At 38.6% G+C, this 25455-nt stretch overlaps 1 protein-coding gene across 1 annotated transcript in view; it reads right to left on the bottom strand.

Moving 5' to 3' along the window:
• The window catches only part of LOC121386259 (protein maelstrom homolog), a 41535-nt gene that overhangs the window by 3990 nt on the left and 12090 nt on the right, over positions 1-25455 (bottom strand). Inside the window, exons 3-13 of the mRNA XM_041517103.1 lie at positions 24670-24751; positions 22298-22444; positions 20983-21024; positions 20605-20738; positions 17487-17692; positions 16984-17046; positions 12643-12871; positions 10409-10505; positions 8563-8652; positions 7579-7751; positions 586-682 (exon numbers count right to left, since the gene is read on the bottom strand). Of these exons, the coding sequence (XP_041373037.1) occupies positions 586-682; positions 7579-7751; positions 8563-8652; positions 10409-10505; positions 12643-12871; positions 16984-17046; positions 17487-17692; positions 20605-20738; positions 20983-21024; positions 22298-22444; positions 24670-24751 (1360 nt within the window). The remainder of the gene's footprint in view (positions 1-585; positions 683-7578; positions 7752-8562; positions 8653-10408; positions 10506-12642; positions 12872-16983; positions 17047-17486; positions 17693-20604; positions 20739-20982; positions 21025-22297; positions 22445-24669; positions 24752-25455) is intronic.

Raw genomic sequence — 25455 nt, 5'->3', positions numbered from 1 at the left:
AACTGGATTTTGTTTTTAAAAAATATTTTAGGAAATAAAATTAAATTTAACCTAGTACAAATACTAGAACAATCAGAAACATGTTTATTATACAGCCAGGATTATTTTATGCAGAAAAATATAGCTGATATGTAATTACAGTTGTTAAAAAGTCTCTATTAGTCGATAACATCTTAAAAATTCCAGGAAACTCAGACTGTCCCTTCAAGTGCTGGGAAAACATGAGCTAAGAGACCTATCATAAAAATAATGGCCTTACAATTATTGTACAAACTTGCTTGACTTAAAAATTAACTAACAGGACATATAACCTAACAAAGGGGCACACCACCGTTATTACTCTTCAGCTAATGAGTGCAGCAGCTTAATTTTGTCTATTTTAGGAAAAACATAAATAAAGGTCATCTTTCAACATTTTAGATCAAATCCAATCTATTTTGTGAAAGAATGTTTACACAAAACAAAGCTAAAAGTAATTTTCTTTTTTAAAATTACACCCCCCCCCCCCCCCCCCCAAAATACAACAACAACATCCCTGACAGACACGCCCATCCTAATGTTTCCCCTGTGGTAGGACTGACATACCCATCAATGGCCCCATGGCCGGTGTGGCTGGACTAGGTGCTGGTTCACCAATGGACGGTATCCTCATCTGCGGAAAACTTGGCGGTGCTGGCGAAGTCTGAAAAAGAAATACAAAATTAAGATATACATTGATGGAAAGAAATAAGGGAACACATCAAATTGTAGACCAAATTTAATTCACTACTAGCGTAGTAATGTCTGTATTTCATACCAAGTTGTAATGTGGGATTGAATGTCTGTAGTGTTGAATGTGCTGCCTATATATGTTCCCAGTCAATTTCAGACAATATGAAATGATTTTTGATGCAGTCATTATTTCTTGTTGCTATCTGTGTGATCCTTTATTTCTTTCCATCAGTATAATTAACCCCTACCAGCATTTGAAATAAGCACTTGTCCAAATAAAAATCTGCTCAGCCAAACAAAATGTATCTCATTGGTTGTCCAATGGAAAAGTGAAAATGTTCAAAACAATTTGATTTTGAGCAATCAAAAACATTATCCTTGTACATGTACTTGAATAAGACAAATCATTTATTGGGACAAGTGAAATATTGGCAGAGTAGTATATTTCTAAATGTACTTGGTCTAGCAGTCAAGTAGATTACCAGCAGTCAAGTGAAATATTGTCAGCCAAGTAGATTTCTAGATGTACTTGTCCAGACGACTAGTTAAACAGTGTGCATCGCTATCATTATAAAAAAAAATTTTAAAAGTTTTATTTAACGATGTACTCAACACATTTTATTTACGGTTATATGGCCACACAGATAACGAGAGAGGAAACCCGCTGTCGCCACTTCATGGGCTACTCTTTTCGATTAGCAGCAAGGGATCTTTCATATGCACCATCACACAGACAGGGTAGTACATACCACAGCCTTTGATATACCAGTTGTGGTGCACTGGCTGGAACTAGCTATCAGTATACGGCTCAGGCTATGACGTCTTTCCAGCACAGACACAAAAAGGCTCAACCCAAAAAACTCTAGAAATCGGAAGGGGCTGGATATTGGTCTAGTGGTAAAATGCTCACCTGCATGTAATGTACAGTCGGTCTAGGATTGATTCCCATCGGTAGGCCTATTGGGCTATTTCTTCTTTCAGCCAGTGCACCACAAATGGCATATCACAGGCTGTGGTATGTGCTATCATATGTGAGATGGGGTATATTGAAGATACCTTGCTACTAATGGAAAAATGTAGTGGGTTTCCTCTCTATGACTACATATATATACTGAACAAAACAAGAAACTTCCGCTAACTTTGCTTGAAAATAACTTGATGAAAACAAACCGGGGGAATAATTGTTATATATGCGTTTAAAAAGTGTTCCATGATGCATCGTTTGGTGCAAAAATCATAGCCATAGGTTAACAGAAACTGGGAGAAATTTTGACCAAGTGTGGTAGGGGTTAAAAAAAAAACACCCACTTAATAACGGATATGACCACCTCTTGAATTTACCACTGCAGTGCATCGCAGGTGCACAGAATTGACTAAAGTGTTGATTTCTGCCTGTGGAATATTGTTCCATTCCTGAATGAGCGCTGGACTATCCCAGACATGCTCGATGGGGTTGAGATCAGGACTTTTAGCGGGCCAGTCATCAATGAAATCAATGTTATTTGTCCTAAGAAAATTTACAGTGTCTCTAGCTGTATGAGAGGTGGCATTATCATGCTGAAAAATCGAGATGTTGGCATTGTTATGGAACTGAGGAATGACATGATGAGCGAGAATGTCATCGCGGTAACGTTGAGCATTAAATTGCCATCAATGACTAGTGGTGAACGATAACCATGGGCAATGGCTGCCCAGACCATGACACAACCCCCACCCCCGAAACGAACTCGTTCAAGAACACAACAGTCAGCATAGCGTTCATTTCTCCTACAGTAGACGCGCACCCTGCCATCACCACGTTGTAAAGAAAATCTGGATTCATCTGGGAAAAAAAACGGTATTCCAGCGTCGCCGTATCCAACGAGTGTGAACACGTGCCCAATTAAGATAATTTAGACAATGACGTTGCGTTAAAACGCATCCGACGTAAGGACGTCGTGCATGTAAACCGTTCTCCCGCAGACAATTACGAACAGTTTGCCCACTGATTCGGTTATTATGAAGCCCAGGTGTTAGCAGCAGTAGCAGTGACAGTTTGGAATTGATTGCGCAAATGCGTGTTCATGATATAGCGGTCTTGACCATGCGTTGTAACACGCGGACGTCCATGATGTGGCAAGTCGTTGGTGCTTCCTGTCGTTCGAAATCTTACGCGAAGATTTCGTATCGCTCGACTAGAACTCCCAACATGCCTTGCAACGTCTTCTGTCGACAAGCCAGCATCAAGCATGCCAATTGCCCGTTCGTGTAAATTATTGGGTATTCTTGGCATACCAAAAATGCTACAATGTACAAAACGTCAATTTTTTTACAAATTTTGAAGTGTTTTCGTTCACTTGACAACAATGTCAGCAAGACAAGTAAAACAAATTGACCGAATACTACACGGGACATGTCGAACCATGCATGCACGTGCAAATTGAATATTACGCAGAGATGCCAACCATTCCGGATTTTGCAGAATTATCCCGAATTTTAGGTTGAAATTACGCATTACGAATCGAGACAAAAAAATTCCGGAAAAAACCCCCGAAATTGGTATTGAAACTTTTGTGGGAACATTTTACACATACACCGGCAGAAAATGGATCTTTACACGGGGGGTTTAGTAAACAGTTACACCGGTGGAAAAATGGCGTCTTGTTCAAAAAAGCCTCGTGTTTTACAGAAGTATAAACACGAGTACACTGAACTGTTTCCTGTTTTGAAACAGTCCAAAGTGAATGAATATCATATTTTCTGCGAGATTTGTAACACAGACTTTAATGTGTCCCATGGTGGTCGAGATGATTGCCGACGTCACGTAAATTCAAAAAAACATGTCGAATTTGCAAAAATCAAATCGTCAAACAAAACGGTGATACCATTTTTTAAGCAGTCATCTGACTTTCCGGTGATTCGAGCAGAATGTTATTTTGCTAGTTTTCTTATTGAACACAATGTTCCACTGGCCTGTACCGATCACGTTGGACCGTTATTCAGAAAAATGTTTCCAGATTCAGCCATTGCTAGTAAATATGGTTGTGCCAGAACGAAAACTGCAAACATTATTCAAACCCTGGCTAGTGATTCGACATCAAGAATTGTTACACAAATGATAAGTGGACCATACTCCCTAGCTACTGATGGAAGCAATGATGCAGATTCTCAGTTGTATCCTATTGTTGTTAGATACTTTGACGATAGTCTTGGCCATGTTGTGACGGTTTTGTTATCAGTACCATCTTGCACTGATGGGTGTACAGGTGAAAACATTTTTCATTTGGTTGACAATGAACTTTCTAAAAGAAGTATTCCGTGGGCAAACTGTGTAGCTTTTGGGTCAGATAATGCAAGTGTCATGACCGGCAGACACAAAGGTGTTATTGCTTTCATTCGTGAAAAGCAACCACATGTATTTTTACAAGGATGTCCCTGTCACCTGGTACATTTGGCTGCTGAAAAGGCATCTAAAGAATTGCCTGTGTCTGTTGACGACTTTCTTATTGATATATTCTACTATTTGGACAAGAGTGCCAAACGTTTGCAAGATCTGAAAGAATGTCAGTCCTTGTGCGACACTCCAGCCCACAAAATCTTGAAGCATGCTACTACTAGGTGGCTTTCCTTGGGAAAGTGTGTTGGACGTTTACTTGAGCAGTGGAGTGCACTTGAAAAATTTGTGAAAAGGCAATTTGAGAAACACCTGAAAAGGAGTTCTAAAATGAGTGGCAGTGCCACACGCAGTAATGTTCCATGTTCTAGGAGTTCTGTTGCAAAGCAGAAGTGTGGAATTAGTCAGTCTAATGACAGTTCAAAATGCAAGCAAAGCAGTGTGTCATCTGGCAAAAACAATAGTGTGTCAGTCCAGTCTAAAGATAGTTCTAGTAGTGGCAAGCAAAGCAGTGTCTCAGTACAGTCTAAAGGTAGTTCTAGCAGTGCCAAGCAAAGCAGTGTGTCAGTACAGTCTGAAGATAGTTCTAGCAGTGGCAAGCAAAGCAGTGTGTCAGTCCAGTCTAAAGGTAGTTCTAGTAGTGGCAAGCAAAGCAGTGTGTCAGTACAGTCTAAAGGTAGTTCTAGTAGTGGCAAGCAAAGCAGTGTGTCAGTACAGTCTAAAGGTAGTTCTAGTAGTGGCAAGCAAAGCAGTGTGTCAGTACAGTCTAAAGGTAGTTCTAGTAGTGGCAAGCAAAGCAGTGTGTCAGTACAGTCTAAAGATAGTTCTAGTAGTGGCAAGCAAAGCAGTGTGTCAGTACAGTCTAAAGGTAGTTCTAGCAGTGGCAAGCAAAGCAGTGTGTCAGTACAGTCTGAAGATAGTTCTAGTAGTGGCAAGCAAAGCAGTGGGTCGGTCCAGTCTAAAGGTAGTTCTAGCAGTGCCAAGCAAAGCAGTGTGTCAGTACAGTCTGAAGATAGTTCTAGTAGTGGCAAGCAAAGCAGTGGGTCAGTCCAGTCTAAAGATAGTTCTAGCAGTGGCAAGCAAAGCAGTGGGTCAGTACAGTCTAAAGGTAGTTCTAGTAGTGGCAAGCAAAGCAGTGGGTCAGTACAGTCTAAAGATAGTTCTAGTAGTGGCAAGCAAAGCAGTGGGTCAGTACAGTCTAAAGGTAGTTCTAGCAGTGCCAAGCAAAGCAGTGTGTCAGTACAGTCTGAAGATAGTTCTAGTAGTGGCAAGCAAAGCAGTGGGTCAGTCCAGTCTAAAGATAGTTCTAGTAGTGGCAAGCAAAGTAGTGGGTCGGTCCAGTCTAAAGGTAGTTCTAGCAGTGCCAAGCAAAGCAGTGTGTCAGTACAGTCTAAAGATAGTTCTAGTAGTAGCAAGCTCAGCAGTCTGTCTGGCAAATCCAAAAGTGAATCACAATTTAGATTGAGTAATATATCAAGGCTGGAAAGGTTACACATCTTTTTCAGTGACCCTCTGACAAAACTCTACTGTTTTTTTATGAATGATGCCATCCCCATTTTTGACAAGATTAATATCTTGCTTCAAAGGAATGAACCATGTATCCACATTTTAAGAAGAGAACTGTTGTCATTACTGACTGACATTTATGTTAGGTTTGTGACACCAAATGCTGTTGCTTCCTGCAAGGATGTACTTCATTTAGAGCATAATGACAAGAGAAACCAAAGAGACAATTCAGAAGTGTTTATTGGACGAGAGGCTAGACAATATTTGCGCACGTTGGAAGAAGCAGATGCAGTTAGCAAAGGAGAGATTGATATATTCTTCGAGTCTGTCAGAAGATTTTATTCGGCAGCATGTACTTACATAGTCAGCAAATGTCCACTTGACAGTGAGCTTCTGCTGTGTGCTGAAGTTGCTGATGTTAGTCTCAGGAAAACTGAGCAGTTTTCCTCAGTTGAGTATTTTGTCAACAAGTTCCCCAGTTTACTTGGTGGCAGAAAAATGGATGATTTAGAAATGGAGTTTTTACACTACCAAGTGGACACATTCTCCACTGAGGTTACTCACAATAATGTCACTGACAGTTTAGAGAGAATTGATACCATTTGGAATAACATAGGACATCTGACAAGTGCTGATGGTAATCCTAAATACGGTTTACTGACAAATGTTATGAAACAAATTTTGGTTATTCCACATAGTAATGCTGACAGTGAGAGAATTTTTAGCACAGTTAGAAAAAACAGAACTGAGTTCCGACCAAACTTGTCTGATGAGCAGTTGTCAGCTTTGCTAGTACAGAAGTTCAGCATGCTTGCTGCAGATGTTCTTTGCCACGAATTAAGTTTTACTGATGATTTGCTGAAGAAGGCCAAGTCAGCAACATATCAGTCATTGAAGAAGTAAAGCCGCCATAACCAGCAGTCATGCCAGAAACATGTTTATTTCACTGTAAATAAAGGTACTATACTTTAAAAAAATGTTCAGTTGTCATCTCAGGATTTAGTTCACATGTAGTGATAAAGAATGTAAAGATTCCTGAAAATACTATCATATTCCTGAAAATGGCTTTTAAGATTCCTGAAAACCGTTTCGACATGTTGGCATCTCTGTATTACGTTGTCGACGATTAACAGTGCAAAAATAATCGATAAAATTCATGAATCCTGATAATACAGCTCACGGCTAATACTACCTATATAATTACATTACACAATGAATTCTTTAACACAACAAATACTATATGTACAAATCGGAAGTTTCTTTTTTTGTTCAGTTTATGTCAGAATTATCAAATGTTTGATAATCAATAACCGATGATTAAAAATCAATGTGCTCTAGTGATGTTGTTAAAGAAAACAAACTTTTTACATTTTACTACTAATGAAAAAATGTAGCGTGTCATTAAAAAAAAAAAGAGAGAAAAAAAGAAGAGAAGAAACAACTATAGTCCGTCCCACAGGGAACACCTTTTTTCATGCTCAGGGCTCGACCTTAGTGATAGCCCGGGGTGCTTTGGCTACCAATTTGTGGCTCAGGCTACCAGATATCTAAACCCAGTAGTCCGTCGGGCTACTAGATTTTTTTTTTTTGCATTTCCAGTTACTCTGCAATCAACAAGACACTGAAACACCTAAAAGAAACCCACCTGAAACAACATGTTTAAATAAAATTAAAATATTATGCTTTTTAAAAAAAGTGTTTTTTAATTTATTAAATTTATTACTGAGGGCTACCAGATTTTATAACCTGGTAACCCGATGGGCTACCACTAAAAAAAGTTAAGGTCAAGGCCTGATGCTATGCAATTTACTACAAGCTATTTATTTCAGAGACTATTGTTTTCTGAATGGACACAAAGTTAGTTGAGTTTTTTTGGTTATTTCTAAAACACTTTTACTTTCGTTCTTACGTCAAACAAAATTGAAATTATTTACAAAAAAAACATTTTTGTAGTTGGATTACAGAACTTATTGAAAATCAACCAAAACCTCTTGCAGTGGAATGGTTTGTCCCTGCATAACAGACTTGACAGACATTGCCTCCTCCTCGGGGTCGCGGTACTGCCCCAGGTCACCCCCGGACTGCCACATATTAGGCGGGAAGGGAGCTTGTCTTGGATCTGGAGCAGAGGCACGACCAGCGAACTTCACAGGAGCAGGCCCTGTAAGAAAATAAGGAAAGGAAATGTTTTTATTTAACGACACATTCAACACATTTTATTTACGGTTATATGGCATCAGACACATATTTAAGGAAGGAAATGTTTTATTTTACGATGCACTCAACACATTTTATTTACGGTTATATGGCGCCATATATATGGCTAAGGACCACAGAGATATTGAGAGAAGAAACCCACTGTTAACACTTCATGGGCTACTTTTTTGATTAGCAGCAAGGGATCTTTTGTATGCACTATCCCACAGACAGGATAGCACATACCATGGCCTTTGATATAGCAGTTGTGGTGTACTGGCTGGAGCGACAAATAACCCAATGAGGCCACGGACAGGGATTGACCCTAAACCGACCTCACATCAAGCGAGTGCTGTACCACTGAGCTACGTCTTGCCTCCCTGTCAATAATGAGTAAATTGCTATAAAAGTCTCAACTTGATGATCTGTAACAGTACATGAAAAAGCTAAAGCAAACAATTCAGCTCAATATATCAAGGCATTCTGAAACAAACAAAAAACCATTCGGAAAACTATATGAGGGACAGACGGAGATGAAACCTATAGTCGTCCCCTCCGGTTAGACCGGTAGGGTACAGTGAAACCCCTCTAAACCGGACACCCTTGGGTCCAAGACAAATGTCCGGTTTTAAGAGGGATCTGGTTTAGAGACGTTAAGTTATGTCTTGGTTTTTAAAAAGGGACTCTGTAAAAGATCCGGTTTTGAGGGAATTCCGGTTTACTAAGGGTCCGGTTTTGAGAGGTTTTACTGTATGAATAAAACAAAGACAACCTACCTCCTAAACTAGGCCACTCATTAGTGTCACCAGTATCCAGGTTCGACTCCTGTACCGACTCCTGTACCTTAGGAACTGGAGTCCACATCACTGCAGACAGAAACAACGGTTACAGTTGTTGAACAAGAAGAGTTTTAGCATGGAAAATACAATTTCTATTTTAAAATACAAACACAAATTAATACTCAAAGAGATGTTGTAAGCAAATTTGTTTAGATGTTTTTTTAGAAAGAGGGATACACTGAAAAGCATATGTTGATCAATATCTAGAATAGAATAGAATAGATGTTTAACAAAGGAAGGAAGGAAGGAAATGTTTTATTTAACGACGCACTCAACAATTTTTATTTACAGTTATATGGCGTCAGACATGTGGTTAAGAACCACACAGATATTGAGAGAGAAACCCACTGTCGCCACTTCATGGACTACTCTTTTTCGATTATCAGCAAGTTTTTTTTTATATGCACCATCCCACAAACAGGGTAGTACATACCACAGCCTTTGATATACCAGTCGTGGTGCACTGGCTGGAACGAGAAATAGCCCAATGGGCCCACCAATGGGGATCGATCCCAGACCGACCGCACATCGAACAGAACAGAATAGAATATATGTTTAACGACACTACAGCATTGGGTGTCAAACTATGTGTATGTTGTTAATGGAAAAAAAAGTCTGAATATGCTGTGTGGTGTGGTGTAATTTAAAGAAAAACAATCATAACAAAAAACCCCACATTGGTGTGTGTTTGTGAAATATTTTGTCAGAGATGACAGTAGGTTACGAAAATAAAATCTGTATATTTTAATATTGGTGGTCAGGGACTAAATTTTAATTCATTATTAGTGTAATAATATCTGTATATAATACATAGATATAATGTATGATTCAATGTCAATACTGTGGGAATGACTGCCAGTAACATTGTTAATTTCCTGATATTACAGATACTGAGAATACTACATGCGCGCCCGTTAGATACCATTTGCTTAAAAAAGTATCAAACAAGCACAAGCAAATTAGTTTTTAAACGAGTTATAAGATAAACGGTATCTAACGAAACACAAATGTACATGTAGCATTCTATTTCTTACATATCTTCAGAAAACAGTTTTAAATTTAAACACCTTTCCAAACTAAAAGCTACATGTACATGTATGTATGGCCCCAGCGCTTAAAGTTAACTTGTGCATCACAGACAAGTCAATTTCAGATTAACTTGTATGTCACATCTAGTGATCGATTTCTACCGTGCTTTTTCATTGGATGGTATGGCATTGGTGGCCTGGTCATCACCTAGGTACAGCCAACCGTATGTTTGTAAAATGTTATCGCACATATATGTGTTAACAAGTATGTGTTATCAAAAATAACAAATAATGTTCTCACCAATGGGTAAGATAAGAGTTTTGTTTGCAGTCATTCTTTGCTGTTAAAAGGAAGGAAATGTTGTATTTAACGACGCACTCAACACATTTTATTTACGGTAATATGGCGTCGGACATATGATCAAGGACCACACAGATATTGAGAGAGGAAACCTGCTGTCGCCACTGGGCTACTCTTTTTGATTAGCAGCAAGAGATCTTTTATATGCACCATCCTATAGACAGGGTAATGCATATCACAGCCTTTGATGTACCAGTCGTGATGCACGGGATGGTGCGTGAAATAGCCTAATGGACCCACTGATGAGGATCGATCCCAAAACCAACCGCACATCAAGCGAGCACTTTACCACTGGGCTACGTCTCGCCCCTCTTTACTGTTAGTGTTTATGTGATCCCTTATTTCATTCCATCAGTATGTTAACGCTGTAACTTGATATAACTGTGTACTGTACCTGGCATGTTGGGCCGTCTCACCGATGTTTTATATCCTTCAGGTTCTGTTTCTACATCATCATCATCATCATCATCATCACCAAAATCATTCCGTCTCTGAAACAACACAGACAAACAGTCAGACAGAAAAGAAAAGTCTGCAGACAAAAATCAGATTCAGACCGACAGGCAGACATACAGATGTATGGACATGTACATGTAGGCATAACTTTGAACCGGCCTCGGTGGCGTCGTGGTTAGGCCATTGGTCTACAGGCTGGTAGGTACTGGGTTTGGATCCCAGTCGAGGCATGGGATTTTTAATCCAGATACCGACTCCAAACCCTGAGTGAGTGCTCCGCAAGGCTCAATGGGTAGGTGTAAACCACTTGCACCGACCAGTGATCCATAACTGGTTCAACAAAGGCCATGGTTTGTGCTATCCTGCCTGTGGGAAGAGCAAATAAAAGATCCCTTGCTGCCTGTCGTAAAAGAGTAGCCTCTGTGGCGACAGCAGGTTTCCTCTAAAAAAACAGTGTCAGAATGACGTTATGTTTGACGTCCAATAGCTGATGATAAGATAAAAAATCAATGTGCTCTAGTGGCGTCATTAAATAAAACAAACTTTACTTTTTTAGCATAACTTTGAGAATACTGCAGTGACCTAGTTATGGGATAGCACAGGGCTCGAAACTCGCCAAAAAATATGGTGGCCCCAAATATTATAATGGATGTTGGCAAATTAAGGTAAACGAACCATGAACCACGAGCGAGATTTTAATGTGGAATAAATATATGTTATACAAATATTAATAGTGGTTCATATGTTGCTGTAAAAAAGATCGTCCAAATAATATTATTTCGGCGACTAACACCATTATTTTTTAATATTTAAGTCGCCCAAATGGGACATTGGTCACATTTGGTTTTGGAGCACTGGTATAGTGTATGCCACAGCCATTTGTGGGCATCAAACAGACAATAAAACCTGCAAATCTAAAACCTCCATATAGTTACATTTTGTAATCCATTGTAAACTGACTGCCTCGGTGGTGTCGTGGTTAGGCCATCGGTCTACAGGCTGATAGGTACTGGGTTCGGATCCCAGTCGAGGCATGGGATTTTTAATCCAGATACCGACTCCAAACCCTGAGTGAGTGCTCCGCAAGTTCAATGGGTAGGTGTAAACCACTTGCACCGACCAGTGATCCATAACTGGTTCATCAAAGGCCATGGTTTGTGCTATCCTGCCTGTGGGAAGCGCAAATAAAAGATCCCTTGCTGCTAATCGGAAAGAGTAGCCCATGCAGTGGCGACAGCGGGTTTCCTCTCAAAATCTGTGTGGTCCTTAACCATATGTCTGACGCCATATAACCGTAAATAAAACGTATTGAGTGCGTCGTTAAATAAAACATTTCTTTCTTTCTTTCTTTCTTTCCATTGTAAACTGAATCGTTTTTCTACAGAACTAACTGTATATTTGGTACAATCTAACTGTCGACCCTTAAACCCTGAACTTGGCCTGTTCCAATTGCTAATTATGTCATTTTCTCTAATGACGTCATTAGCTTTCCGGGTGTTATTTTCATTCGATCCCGGAAAAAGAATATAATTAACCAATTACAATACAGAACACTCGCTAGCAGTTTATAAAAACGTTACAGGCAGATGTACTGATAAAAGGACAAGCATATGTGTGGACAGATACATATAGAAGTAGGCCTTGAAAATAGTGCAGAGTTTCTGTCAGAGGGTAAAATGGGTATGGCACCATACCCATTTTTTTTTTTTACGGATTTAATTTTTTTAAGTTAACGTTTTGACACAATTATGATTTTTAAAACCATAAATACCCTCTGTTGACCGTGGTTGCATTCAGAACACACACACATTGTAAATATTCAATTCCATAGCGCCATACAAAAAAAATTCTTTATTGGACTATTTCTCGTTCCAGCCAATGCTCCACAACTGGTGTAACAAAGGCTGTGGTATGTACTATCATGTCTGTGGGATGGTGCATATAAAAGATCCCTTGCTGTAATCAAAAAAGAGTAGTCCATGAAGTGGCAACAGCGGGTTTCCTCTATCAATATCTGTGTGGTCCTTAACCATATGTCTGACGCCATATAACCGTACATAAAATGTGCTGAGTGCGTCGCTAAATAAATCATTTCCTTCCCCATCACATCTGCATCCCCCCCTACCCCCATCCCCCCTCTCACCCTCCAAATCAATGTAAAGTTTCATTAACTGATTGGAATGTCTGCTGTGGTCTGTTCAGCGCAGAGCTTCTACCAGGCACCCAGTTTGACCCTCGACCTCTGCCCCTTGATGACCTCATTTGTGCAGGATTCGGCTTCACGGAGTAGGACGTTGGTGGCAGCGTGATACAGGCCGGCCCGTCGTCCTTCGTACTCGGAATGTGTTTGTCAGTCAGCGGGAACTCAAGCAGGGCAGACAGCGAGTCGGAGATAGCAAAACTGAGACAAAATAAAATATTAATAATGAGTATAATTTGTAAACATACTGTTTTCCTCCAATAAAATATTTAGGGTTCAATTTACGGAATGAATGAATGAATGGTTGGTTTAATAACACCCCAGCATAAATATACATATCGGCTATTGGGGTCACTGTTCCAATTTATGGAAACTGTTGGGTTTTTTTTAAAGTTGGTGTTTAAGCATTGTAAACATATGTACATGTAATTGCACATGTGTAAGACATAAACATGCTTTGTAATTTCAGCCCTTTTCAGTTTTACAACTCAGTTGGAAAGTGGAATGCCACTAATAACAGTAAGAAAAAGATAGTTGAGATGTGTGCCCAGGACAGCATGCTTGAGTCATAATTGCACAAGAAAGTTAAAATTAAATAATTATTAAATAGCGGTCACCCAATTACTTTTTTGTGACAAAACTTCAATCCCCAACTAAAAAAACCCGTTATTATCTCCCCTTAAATAAATCAACATTTTCATGTTTGTGAGCCTTATGATACACTTTATTTACGTTGTTATATGGCATGCTATTGTCATCTAATGTCTTTATACATTTCGCTCATAAAAAGATTGAAATTATGTATCTAAAGTTGTTTTTCTTCTTAAAATACAGCATGTAAAGCAAATAAATTAAGAGCTGATAAGTAATTTATAATTTCATTGGGTATATTTCACAGTGGAGACGATTTCTAGGCCTGACTTGTTTTATGTTGAAACTGTCAATTTGGCCAAACAAGGGGTTGGTAACTACATGTAGGTCTACTATGTCTAAAATACACAAGTTTCCTATATCTGATGCCTCAGATCATTACTTGGATCATGTTTTAGTTCACTTATGCAATCCATGCAATTAAGAAAACGTCCACGGCAAAAAACAAGCAGTGGGAAAAAAATTCTAATGTAGTCCACAGCAAAACAAAAGTGCCGTGGAGAATGAAAAACTCCATGGCAATCTCCACGGCATTGCCGATTGCTGTGGGCAATTGCAGGGGTTGATTATGGTATAAAACGTATATGATGTTGACAAGTACAAACGCTACAGGAACAAGCCTGATGCACCTATCTGAAAGACTGTGACCTACTTTTGAATAGGGGTATAGAGGTTTTTTTTTATTGTAGTGTTTATATTAGTCATTGAAATGTAAGTTTAATCTCATAAATGCACTATAAAAAAGTGATCCGACAAAAGGTATACGGCATCAGAGTTATGATACTGTGTGTATTTTAGACAGTACTTACAGACACCTTGGTCAGCGAACTTGTCAAAATGGAAAAAGACCCACCCACCCCTGCACGGAAGAGAAGGGAATTGTTTTAACATGCCCATATCCAATAGGTTCAGGTATGCCAATCCTGTACAGGGCTAGAAATGAAAAAAAAAATCTACATGCACCAGGTGCATGCTGAAAAAAAGTTACATGCACCAAAAATAAGGCAACTTCGTTGTTGTTTTTTATACGATGCTATTCGGAATTATTCGGCAATACCTATATTTATTTATTAACAGTACCGGAACGTTATACAACTGCATTTATTACTGATTCTTGATCAAATTTGACAATTTCACCCAAAGTAAACGCCTTACAGAAATCTATAATAGGCCTATTACAAAAACGTACAAATATTTGTGTGTTGTATTAAGCAAGTTATCAACTTTTTTAACTCGACAAGATCTGTTGGCATAATATAAATTAGCCTACAGAATTCGACGAGAAGTTGCGATTGAAATAATCACTGGCTGACTTCGAGTCAACTACGCGAGTAACGCACCTGCACGTTCGCAATCATCTGATCAAGTGCCCATATCTGAGGTCGAAAATGTTCAAGGCAGTTACGGTACTTTATATTGATCACAGATCTGGCGGAGTTCAATTTGTCAGTGACAACAATTGTGTTATGCGCGTGGATACCCCAAAGTCAGTCTCGACCACCTTCCCTAATACCGTTCACGGATATAACCGAGATATTGCCGGCAATTTTCGCAAATATATTTCACGGAAATGACCGAAAGGGCGCCATTGATGTAAGTAGGATTATGAGATACAAAATGGATAAAAGTTATCATTCTCATGTGGCGAACAGATTACGAAATGCATACGCAAAATTCAACAACTTGAGTCTGAATCTGGTAGACAACAGGATACTAGTATACGCAATACACAGTACTTGAAAAATATCAGCATGCACTGCGTGCACCCAGTTTTAAAAGTTACATGCACACACAAAAATCAGCATGCACCGGTGCATGTACTAACACTGCATTTCGAGCCCTGCTGTATTTAACCTCTGACCTTTGAACTCCAGGACCGGAAAGGGTTGGAGGGATGTGGGGAATAAGATGAAGGGGGCAATTTAGAAATCAAAGCCTAAATAATTTCCAAATTTAAAATGGGGAATTTAAATAAATTTATGGATGTCATATAAAATAAATTTAATTGATATGACCCCCATTGCTATTGTTTGAGGTAAATTCCTCATTTATATAACAGGAGTACATCTATACATACATGTACGTCATATATAAACTGATTGTGTCATGGGGTATGAACATTACACTATTGGGAGTGTTTATTTAACAGACAGTGGCAGTTATAGTTGGTATAGTAATAGCGATGCGCAGTGTGCCGTCACATCAATGACGTTATTTAAATAGCAGTGCGCTGCATGCCGTCACGTTACGAAAGGGTTAATAATAAAAATAATACTAATGGGTTTTTTAAAATAATAACAGCCAACCAACCTGATAATGTTCAAAAAGCAGTGGAAGGAAAAGAAAGAAAGAAATGTTTTATTTAACAATGCACTCAACACATTTTATTTACAGTTATATGACGTCGCACATATGGTTAAGGACCACACAGGTATTGGTGAAAGTCTGCTACATTTTTCGGTTACCAGCATGCGATCTTTTATGTGTAATTTCCAAAAACATGACAGTACATACCACAGCATTTGATATACCAGTCTTGGGACACTGGAGGGGCATGGGGGGAAAAACCCTGAATCAGACCATTAGTCCATCACAGTGGCTCAATCCTACAACCGTAGACCAGCGCTCTATTGACTGAGCAAGATTTATCCACAAATTTTTACCAGGGTCTGATGTGATTGAAGAAATCAACACAAGCAAATCATTCTTGCCGTATTTTTTCAGGCCAGTGAGTGATGAACTATGCTAGTATTAAAGTAATTTATTACAACAGACATAATTAAATATATATATAATATATATACAGTGGACTGTGTAAACCGGCACAGTTTTAAAGTCTCGTCCAGCTACCATTAATTTACTAGGAATAAAACTCTGTCTACACCAAATGCTGTCTATTCCGGACTTCGGATGCAAATTCAAGAACAAAAGAACAGTTTATGTATTAATTAGCTCCATCTACACCGGCACATGAGCTTACAGCAACTGTCTGCCAGTGGTCACCTTTTAAACAATGACGGCAGTTCCCAGTAATTAGGACACCAAAGTGTTATGAAATAAGCGTGCCTCTTTGAAGGCTTAATAAACAATGAACCACACCTGTTGTAACGGATGCAGGTAGTAAGATAAATTAGATTATTATTTACATCTCTTCAAACTTGCACTGCAACATACCAATCTGTATTTTTTTATAAATATATTGCAACTCTGGACGAACGCTGTCTAAACCGGCATATTTTATCGGTCCAAAGTGAATCTGGTTTAGAATTAGAAGAAGTCCACTGTATGTATATTGCACATTTTTAGTACAGAAATTGGGAATTCTGAGAGCCACTTTCTTTTGGGAAAGGGCCTATAGTCAGTCCCATTACTCTATTAAAATGTTGGTTTTTTGTAAATAATTTCAGTTTGATTTGATGTAAGAAGAAAAGTAAAAGTGTTTTGGAAATAACGAAGAAATACAATTTGTGTGTGCAATTTACAAATCAATAAGCTTGGAAATAAATAACTTGTAGTAAATTACATAGAATGAAAAAAAATGCGATCCCTGTGGACCTGACTATAGATTTGGACCCAGTAAACACCTACGTAAAATCCCTGAGTTCCCACTCTAGCGGTGAACAGATGTCCACTGTCGGGGTGTATTTCACAGATATACTCACGCATATCTTCGCACGATACCCAGCGAACAGAATTTGCAGTCATGTTCCTCATGCCAATCACATCTACAAAAGAAATAATCAATATTAATAATTCTGACCTATGAAGGAAATGTTTTATTTAACAATGCACCCAACACATTTTATTTACGGTTATATGGCTGGAATGAATAATAGCCCAATGGGTTCACTGACTGCGACTGATCCCAGATCAACCACGCATCAAACGAATGCTTTACCACTGGGCTATGTCCCACCCTCTGTAAAAGACTGAGTAATATGTATAACAATATACAAAATTTCAGCTCAGTATCTTGATACACTGTGAAAAGTCTGGAAAAACGTGTGGGACAGACAGACATACAGATAGAGAAAAAAAACGTAGTTCCCAATGGTTGGACTGGTACAGGACTAATAAGCAAAGGAAGCAATGATATTAAAAACAATAACAATAATTTAAACAACAAAAATTTAAAGTAAAAAAAAAAAAATATGTATTTTTAAACCTGGTGTTTCGAGTGAAGTCCCACGTGTTAACACTGAGATGGTCTTGGACGCGAGATGGACTCATGTTCGGGTGACCCGCATTGGCATACAGGTCGACGACCAAACCGACGAGCTCGTAGACTTTCTTGAGTCGCTGCGGTCTCCCTAGACACGACTGTTGGGCAATCCACGCCAGGCAGTACTCCGTCTTATCAATGTCTTCATTCTGAGAACAGATAGGTAAAGTTTGTTTTCTTTAATCACACCACTAAAGAACCAATTAAATAATCAGTGACTTATAATGTCAAAAACTAATTTCTTAGAAAAAACCTGCTACAATGAAAAAACAAAGAAATGTTTTATTTAACGACACACTCAACACATTTTATTTACGGTTATATGGATCCGAACCCAGTACCTACCAGCCTGTAGACCAATGGCCTACCATGACGCCAACGAGGCCGGTCTGCTACAATGTTTTATAAACATTGGGATACTGGTTGGGACTGAAAAAACAACAATCAGAGAATGGGTGCACCTAAGGTGTTCAATTCTACGACACCACAAGCGAGTGCTCAACCGACAGCTAGATTACGTCCCTTCGCCCACTTTAAACTATGATGATTCAGTGTCTAAAATATCATAGATGAGAATGTCCCATCCAAAAAAATCATGAAAATTACAGAGGCTTATTCAGAACATTGTTTAAATTACATACTGTTTAGCAGGTTATAAATAATAAAGCAAGACGGTCAAGGGTACAGGGGGGATGCTCCCCCCCACAATTTTGAAAATATAATGTCCTGAAAGCCGATTTCCTGGCATCTGAGTAAAACATATTAATTATTTTCTAATTATTAGTTTAGATCATTTTTAAGGGGTTTTCTTTTAGTTGATTTTATTTTGGTGGTTTCGCAATATTTTAATTTTTAATTTTATAATACAGTTTATATTTTACAGTAGTTGACACAAATCAGTTATCAAGTTTAAACATCTCTGCCACCTCCTATCTCTCACATCTACAGCTTGCATTTTTAACCAAATAGCCAATTATGTTGTATGTAGTGTTATTAATCATTTGTTAAAAATGTGTACTGGACAACAACAAAAAGTTTTGTACCATTTTCTTTTTAGCTAATTTGATGTCAAGTTTTTGGCAGTAGGCATTAAATGTTACATTAAAAAAAAAATCATTGGTTAATTTTCAGAAGTATTTTTCGTCCTTGACTTTGTATTATTAAATATTATGTTTAAATGATGCAGATGTACATGTAACAACAGCTGCTGTATTGGAATTTGCCAACAATTTCACCGCTGTCACTTGTTTGGCTGAGTGGTTACGTGAGGGAACATTGACCGGTGTTTTCCGCTATAGTCCAAACAAATACAAAATACACACAATTACACTGAAAACAGATCTCAGAAATTGAAACTGACCAATGGCAATGAAGATAACATACATTGTATGTGGATAATATAACCGCGGCAATGTTGGAATCGCCAAAATGCTGATTGGTATAAAACCCGGACTACTGGGTAAGTATAAAATCCAGATTGCTGGGTTGGTATAAAACCCGGACTTCTGGTGTGAAACATAGTAAATCTTGAAAAAACCTGGACCATAATCGGACAGTGCAAAAAATCCGGAATTCCGGAGGATTCTCATCTATGAACATATAGATCATGTTAATTTTGGGCAAAACAGGGTTTTTTTTGTCTGTTCTCTGAGCACAAAAGGACAAAAGTTGTGGTTATTTCAACACTTGATCTAGAATGTGAAGGCAACATATCAAAATAAGAAAGAGGGCAATCAATTCTATGACCAGCAGTCTTCGTTATTTTATTCACCAAGGCTCCGTTCCACAAAGCAATCTTAGCCCTAAGATCAACTTAAGTGCATAGGGTAGCTACAGTGTTCTCGCTGGGTGAAAATTAAAGGAGGGTGGCCGCTCGGCACCACACCCTTCAAAAAAAACAAAAACAAACAAACAACCAATAAACGAAAAGCAAACAAAAAAAGGGGGGGGGGGGGGGGGGAGTAGTTTGGTTACCATATTTTTGTGTGTTGGTAGACTTTGTGAAAAGACATACTCCTTATTTTGCCTACAAAAAAGTGCAAAATGTTTTATATAAAAAAAAACCTTTTAATTGAACCGAAGACGATATAGGTCTGACATTCACGGGCAGTTCCGGTTTTGCTGGACCGATCAAAGTTTTAATATTATTATTTTTAATAAGGATTTCAAGATATACGAAAAACAATAAAGATGTTTGTAAAGTGATCTCCTAATGTCAGATACATTTTTGTTATTTCCATCTTCATCGAATGAATCGATCGCTGTGATAAAATATTATCGCCAGCTGATAAAAAGTTTCGTTTTTGTAAAGGCGGTGTATATATTATTTGGCACTCAAGATAAATGATTTTAATGATAAACACTACCACTTCCGTTGTTTTTATAAGCGTTCATATATCCCCCAAAAATTAAAAGTTTACAATATTTTATAAAGAACTGCTGAATAAACAGAATAACAGAAAGTAAAAATCATCAGTTACAACCAATTATATCTGTAACTAAGGACAAAATATGATAGTTAGTGGAAACAAAAGATAGAATGACCATTCTGATCACGTGACAAATTTGGCGCCAAATAAGAAGGGGTTTTTTCAATCGGACATTGCCGAATCCGTAAAAAAATAAAATGTTTTCATTGCTTACATAAAATATAACTTTTATTGTGTCTATCAAACATACAAATGGATACAGATATTGGACAAAATAGAGGCTGTTAAAAATACTGTTAAATTACTTTACGGTAACTGTCGTAAATGTTTCGTCAATTGCTTTTTCGTACACAACGCGGCTTGTTTCCTTTGATGTCCAGCGTGCAGACTGATCGTTGTTTTTTGTGTGGAAAAAAAGTGCATTTGGAAATAGCGGAGATAGGTGCTGGAAAATAAAGGGGGCACTAAAAAATAAAGGAGGGCAGGGAACGTGAAAGGAGGGCGGCAAAATGGAATAGCGGGGCGGGGCGCCCGCCCCGCTTAAATGGAGCAGCGAGAACACTGAGCTATGCGCCTACGGTAATCTTAGGTCTAAGATCACTTCATGGAATTACATGTAGAAATGTACATACCAAACAGTACAAGGGTGGATCTTCAGGTTTCTCCCCCCTATAGTTAATGAAGTTTTCAATCTGTGTCCACAGACCTATGTAATTAGCATCGGCCAGCTCAAAATTCTCCACAGGTATTTGATGAGTTCTCTCACCTGAAAAAAAAGACAATACTTTGATATGATTTAAATTTTCAAAAACTTAAAATCTTAACAAAAATGTTTAAAGAAAAAAAAGAGAAAACAATTACGAAAAAAAAAGAAGAAGAGTAAAGTTTATTTAAAAAGAAGAAAAAAAGAAGAAAAATCACCAAAACCTCATCTTGCCCAAACCACATAAACTACTCCTATGAAAACCAGCAAGACATATTTTATATGGGCATTACTGTATAAAACTTACTGTGATTCATACAGTCAAATCTGTAGCCAGTTGGGATGGCACCTGAAATCCAAGAAAAAAATTAGATAATATAACAAATACAAAAATACAGATCATAAATAATGATCAGAATATGCAGTCTTTAAAAGTACCGACCAGAATAGCGTCCTGTCAAAAACATTCAATTTTGTTTGAGACGAAGGAAGGAAATGTTTTATTTAACGACGCACTCAACACATTTTAGTTAAGGTTATATGGCATCGGACATATGGTTAAGGACCACACAGATATTGAGGAAGGAAACCCGCTGTCGCCACTTCATGGGCTACTCTTTTCGATTAGCAGCAAGGGATCTTTTATATGCACCATTCCATAGACAGGATAGCACATACCACAGCCTTTGATGTACCAGTCATGGTGCACTGGCTGGAGCGAGATATTTGTTTAGACTAAGAAGGTGATATAAACACCCACCTGTTTACCACCCCCCATCACAGGTCATTTTTAATAAGACAGAATTATGTACAATTCTCACACTTGCAATTTAACTCATGAGGAGTTATATTTTAATTCCATGCTGTTCTATAACACATCTCGGAGTTACTAAATTTTCATATTATGTGTTTAACAAATCCACTATCCCTCGGACCAGGCTAATGATTTTTTGTCTGGGCTAGTGGAAATATTCATCTGTATTATTATAATACATACGGCAATAGCAAAAGCTTCTTTGAGGACTGGTAACTTTCTCAAACATGAAGGACACATTTTTGTCTTAGGACAATTTATTTGTTTGCCTGCTTCGTAAAGACGAGACAATAAAAAACATAATGCATGGACCATCTTACTCAGTGGCAATTTTTCATGTCATTAAATTATTTAGCATATTTGAAAACTACAGTTTTTAACTAGATATTATTATTTTTTAACCATGCCATTCAGTTTCTTGCACTCACATAAAATATATTGCATCAAATGTGGTATATAATTTCTCTTGATCTTACCCATAACCACATTGAAAAACCAAATTCTAGTTGATTTTGTAGTCGGGACGCATACTGGAAATGTTTTGTTTAACAGCGCAATCAACACATTTTATTTACGGTTACATGGCGTCGGACATATGGTTACGGACCACACAGATATTGAAAGAGGAAACCCGCTGTCGCTACTTTTCGATTAGCAGCAAGGGATCCTTTATATGCACCATCCCACAGCCTTTGATATACCAGTCGTGGTGCACTGGCTGGAATGAGAAATAGCCCAATGGGCCCACCGACGGGGATCGATCCCAGACCGACCACGCAGCAAGCGAGGGGACACATACTGTACCCACCTGGACAAACAAACTTGTGGTAGTGGCGTATGATCCCTTTTCTCAGACTATACTCCAAGATGGCCATCTCGCAAGGCAGGTAATGCCCGTCTTCAGTGCAGCAGAGAATTTGAAAATTAATGAAGTAGAACACCTCATCCATGATGTCTGAAAGAAGAAAAGAAAAATAATTAACTTCAAGCGAGCACTCAACCGACTGAGCTAAATCCCTGACCCGTAATGAACATTAAATTCAGCAAGGTACGGCCGGCACCTACAGGTAGCCATAAAGCACAATATTTTACTCACAAGAACTGTTGTCCTATTTTTGTCTAATATAAGAAGGAAGGAAGTGGGTTATTTAACGACGCACTTAACACATTACGGTTATATGGCGTCAGACATATGGTTAAGGACCACACACATATTGAGAGAGGAAACCCGCTGTCGCCACTTCATGGGCTACTCTTTTCGATTAGCAGCAAGGGATCTTTCATATGCACTACCCCATAGACAGGATAGCACATACCACGGCCTTTAATGTACCAGTCGTGCTGCACTGGCTGGAGCAAGAAATAGCCCAATGGGGCCCCCTAACGGGGATCGATCCCAAACCAACTGTGCATTAAGCGAGCGCTTTACCACTGTGCTACGTCTCGCCCCACTGTCTAAAATAATTTTAAAAATTTCCATTGGCTGAACAAAATTTGATAAATTTGGCCTCAAGTATAATGTTTTATATTTAAAATAGGTTATGGTAAGATAGTCTTTTATAATGTCTGTTTTGTTAGAAAATAACTAGGATTCTACTTCTTTTTTTTTTTATAAATTTAATAAATCATTTGATGAAATTTTCTGCTCAATCTGCGCTAGCCTCATCAAGCAGGGCTAGCTCAGGCACTCACCAAATTCACCAAATGCAAATTTTGAAAGCAGTCGGCAAATTTTATGTTAGTTTGGTGAAATAATTTCATGCAATAATTAAATTTTTTAAAGAAAAAAAACACGGACAATATCTGCAATTTTTGAAGTTTAATAGACAATTTGGCGAATTATTTAACTCACCCTGTCAATATTTAATTTGTGAGTATCCGTGTTACTGATTACCCATATTAACGAAACACATTATCCCCAAGTTAAATTATATTCAGATCTGGTGATTTGGCAAGATACATTGTAGATTAAAGTTAGAAGTTTCTTTTTTTAACAATACAGCACAAATCCCCTCGTTTTCTTCGATACAATTGAAATTTTGAGTAAAAGTCAGTATCTATCTGTGATATTTGTATTTTTGCACAGTTCTTTACACTGTTTTTATTTAAATCTTGAATTTTTATATTGATGTTGATCATCACTTTATTTGTTTGCATTACCATAGTTTGACACCCAATAGCCAATGTATTTTTCATGCTGGGGTGTCGTTAAACATTCATTCATTCATTCATACACAGGACTTCTTAGACAGAAACCCCTCTATATTTTTTAATTAGTGGCAAAGGATAGCATATAACCAATCATGGTGCACTGGATGGAACAAAAAATAGTCCAATGGGCACACTGACTGGGTTCGATCCTAGACCCAACAGCACATCATTTGAGCCTTTACCACTGGGCTCAGGGCTTCTAGAGTATGGTAGCCCCACTCTCATCGCTAGTGATATTCAATGTTGGGCTAGTAAATAACTACTATTGCCATGCCCGATGGCTAGTGAAAAAACAAGGTCAAAGAAAGAAATGTTTTATTTAACGACGCACTCAACACATTTTATTTACGGTTATATGGTGTCAGACATATGGTTAAGGACCACACAGATTTTGAGAGGAAACCTGCTGTCGCCACTACATAGGCTACTCTTCCGATTAACAGCAAGGGATCTTTTATTTGCGCTTCCCACAGGCAGGATAGCACAAACCATGGCCTTTGTTGAACCAGTTATGGATCACTGGTCGGTGCAAGTGGTTTACACCTACCCATTAAGCCTTGCGGAGCACTCACTCAGGGTTTGGAGTGGGTATCTGGATTAAGAATCCCATGCCTCGACTGGGATCCGAACCCAGTACCTACCAGCCTGTAGACCGATGGCCTACCACGATGCCACCGAGGCCCGTAAACAAGGTCAAATGCTGCAATTAAGTCTATTTTGTAAATATGAATATCTTGCCCCCACCACCACCATCCAATGCAAGTGATTTTAAGCTTGATCTCCCTCTTTAGGTGACATATCCGATTATTACTATTAATTAGTAAAATTGTGCTAACTTAAAGTAAAGTAGGGCTAGTGAATTTTTAATTGCGGCTAGTACATTTTTTAAATCACTGATCCCATGGCTAGTGGATTTTATAAACATGTTACAAGCCCTGGAGCTACATGCCAGCTCTAGTGAGTGTTTACCTTTTCCCACCCATGGTGCAACAACTGCCTGTCTCTCTCTCTTGTGTCTCTTCTCCATCTCCTTCATGGGATCCTTCCTGTCCTGTGCAAACACAAATAAGGTGAGTTTAAAATACAGCATACTTGGGAAGGAAATTTTTTATTTAACGACGCATTCAACACATTTTATTTACGATTATATGGCGTTGGACTTATGGTTAAGAACCACACAGATATTGAGGGAGAAAACCCGCTGTCGCCACATCAAGGGCTACTCTTTTCGATTAGCAGCAAGGGATCTTTTATATGCACCATCCCATAGACAGGATAACACACACCACAGCCTTTGATGTACCAGTCGTGGCACACTAGCTGGAACGAGAAATAGCCCAATGGGCCCACCGACAGGGTTCGATCCTAAACCGACCGCGCATCAAGCAAGCGCTTTACCACTGGGCTACATCCCAGTACAAAATAGACTTAAATGCAGCATTTGACTCCTTTTTTTTCAATAGCCGCCAATCATGGCAATAGTAGTTACTTACTAGCCCAACAATGAATATCACTAGCCATGGGAGTGGGGCTACCATAATCTAGAAGCCGTGTCAGGCATGGCAATACTAGTTACTTACTAGCCCAACAATGAATATCACTAGCCATGGGAGTGGGGCTACCATAATCTAGAAGCCCTGTCTGGCATGGCAATAGTAGTTATTTACTAGCCCAACATTGAATATCACTAGCCATGGGAGTGGGGCTACCATAATCTAGAAGCCCTGTCAGGCATGGCAATACTAGTTATTTACT

Source organism: Gigantopelta aegis, chromosome 12 (assembly GCF_016097555.1).
Source record: "Gigantopelta aegis isolate Gae_Host chromosome 12, Gae_host_genome, whole genome shotgun sequence".
Classification (NCBI taxonomy): Eukaryota; Metazoa; Mollusca; class Gastropoda; order Neomphalida; family Peltospiridae; genus Gigantopelta; species Gigantopelta aegis.
Note: the sequence above shows the minus strand (reverse complement) of the source record. Positions and strands in the feature narration are given on the sequence as shown.